This window comes from Dromaius novaehollandiae, unplaced genomic scaffold (genome assembly GCF_036370855.1).
Source record: "Dromaius novaehollandiae isolate bDroNov1 unplaced genomic scaffold, bDroNov1.hap1 HAP1_SCAFFOLD_27, whole genome shotgun sequence".
Lineage (NCBI taxonomy): Eukaryota > Metazoa > Chordata > Aves > Casuariiformes > Dromaiidae > Dromaius > Dromaius novaehollandiae.
In genome coordinates, this window is record NW_026991415.1 from 7927633 (window position 1) to 7929746 (window position 2114).

General features: G+C 51.3%; 1 protein-coding gene across 1 annotated transcript; it reads left to right on the forward strand.

Moving 5' to 3' along the window:
- Positions 1 to 694: 694 nt before the first annotated feature.
- On the forward strand, positions 695 to 1630 carry LOC135326405 (olfactory receptor 14A16-like). Its single transcript, XM_064504291.1, has one exon. The coding sequence runs from the start codon at positions 695 to 697 to the stop codon at positions 1628 to 1630; it is 936 nt and encodes a 311-aa protein (XP_064360361.1).
- The last annotated feature ends 484 nt before the right edge of the window (positions 1631 to 2114 follow it).

The window sequence follows — 2114 nt, forward strand, 5'->3', positions numbered from 1 at the left end:
ACTAAGTGATTGACTGGACCTAGGCAATTAAATATTTGACTGGTAGTTATGGCAGCCCTGAAGGTGGGAATTGCTGAGGGTTGTAGAAATTCCCTAGTGGCAAATCCTGCTGTGTATAGTCCAATTTTGTATGCTGAAATGTGTTGATAAACATCCTGGATGGGGTGTTCTTAAGTGTCCTTGCTACAAAACTGATCAGCTTGTGCACAGCTAGGACATTTGTAAATAGTCCGTATAAAGTGTTCCTGCAGTAATTGTCACATACTCTGCGGTTAAGGTGTATCAAGAGCAATGAATTATGCCTGTGCTGGGTGGTCACGTGAGTCCCCAGCCAACTGGATTAGAACTGAGCCAAACAGGGGTTCAGCGATCTCACCTAATCCAGCTGACAGCCCTGCAAGGACACTTTGTCACTGGACAATGACTGACCATCCTGTTTTGATTCTGAGTGTCTGTGTAACAAGCAGGGCTGACTCCTCTGGAGCCCATGGACAGAGGACCCTGTTCCTCATGACAGACTCAGAAAGCACAGAGTAGAGCAGAAGTAGCAGAGGCAAAGGAAGATCTTCCTGGTAAGGAGAGAGAACATGTGGGGAGTTGCTCTGAGAAATGCTGTGGGTTTTGTTCAAAGTCAGTCCTAACTTGTCAATATCTTTTCCTCCTTGGACAGTCCTCCAAAGCCCAGAGGAAGCAAATGTCCAACAGCAGCTTCCTCACTGGGTTTCTCCTCCTGGGGTTTGCGAACACCGGGGAGCTGCAGCTCTTGCACTTCTCACTCTTCCTGGGCATCTACCTGGCTGCCCTCCTGGGCAACGGCCTCATCATCACAGCCGTAGCCCGTGACCACCACCTCCACACCCCCATGTACTTCTTCCTCCTCAACCTCTCCCTCCTCGACCTTGGCTCCATCTCCACCACTGTCCCCAAATCCATGGCCAATTCCCTGTGGGACACCAGGGCCATTTCCTACTCAGGATGTGCTGCCCAAGTCTTTTGGTTTCTCTTCTTTATTTCAGCCGAGTTTTATCTCCTCACTGTCATGGCCTATGACCGCTACATTGCCATCTGCAGACCCCTGCACTATGGGACCATCATGGGCAGCAGAGCCTGTGTCAAAATGGCAGCAGCTGCCTGGGCCAGTGGCTTTCTCAATGCTCTCCTGCACACTGGGAACACATTTTCAATACCACTCTGCCAAGGCAACACAGTGGACCAGTTCTTCTGTGAAATCCCCCAGATCCTCAAGCTCTCCTGCTCAGGCTCCTACCTCAGGGAACTTGGGCTTCTTGCGGTTAGTCTTTGTTTACTCCTTGGGTGTTTCATTTTCATTGTGGTGTCCTACGTGCAGATCTTCACAGTCGTGCTGAGGATCCCCTCTGAGCAGGGCCGCCACAAAGCCTTTTCCATGTGCCTCCCGCACCTGGCCGTGGTCTCCCTGTTTGTCAGCACTGCAATGTTTGCCTACCTGAAGCCCTCCTCCCTCTCCCCCCGAGCTCTGGATCTGGTGGTGGCTGTTCTGTACTCGGTGGTGCCTCCAGCAGTGAACCCCCTCATCTACAGCATGAGGAACAAGGAGCTCAAGGAGGCACTGAAGAAACTGATTCAACTGGAACTGTTTCAGCAGCAATAACTTGCCTGTCCCTCTTCGTAAGAGACTTGAATTTGTCTCAGACAACTCTTGTGCTTTGGGCATTGTATCTATGATAATCATGCTTGTACAGAAGTATTTGAATTGATCCCACTTCTCCAGCAGCAGGAACCCAGCCTGTCTGACCCAGAGGCCTTCTGTGAATGCGTCTGTCTCTGTGTCAGAGCTGGCCGGTCTCTAATGAAAGGGGATTTCCTCAGTGCTGTGCTTGAAAGTTGATTTCTTCTTCCAGAACTAGGGCCAAGAGTTCACTCAAGGACTTTCAGCCTGAAAGGGCCTGTTGCTTTTCCAAGGTACCCCTGGGCTCAAGGTGATGAGCTCATGGGGTGATGTGTTAGGGAAGGAGGGCTGGATTCAGCTCTCACTTGTGGGTGCCCAGTGCTCCTGGAGGTGCTGAATGGTCAAGTGGTGTCTGCCTGTGTCCCGTATGACGGGGCTGGTGACAGATGCCCACAGTGGGGACCCT

Excerpts from the sequence above, each read along its gene's own strand:
- LOC135326405 (XM_064504291.1), top strand. The coding sequence starts at position 695 with ATGTCCAACAGCAGCTTCCTCACTGGGTTTCTCCTCCTGGGGTTTGCG.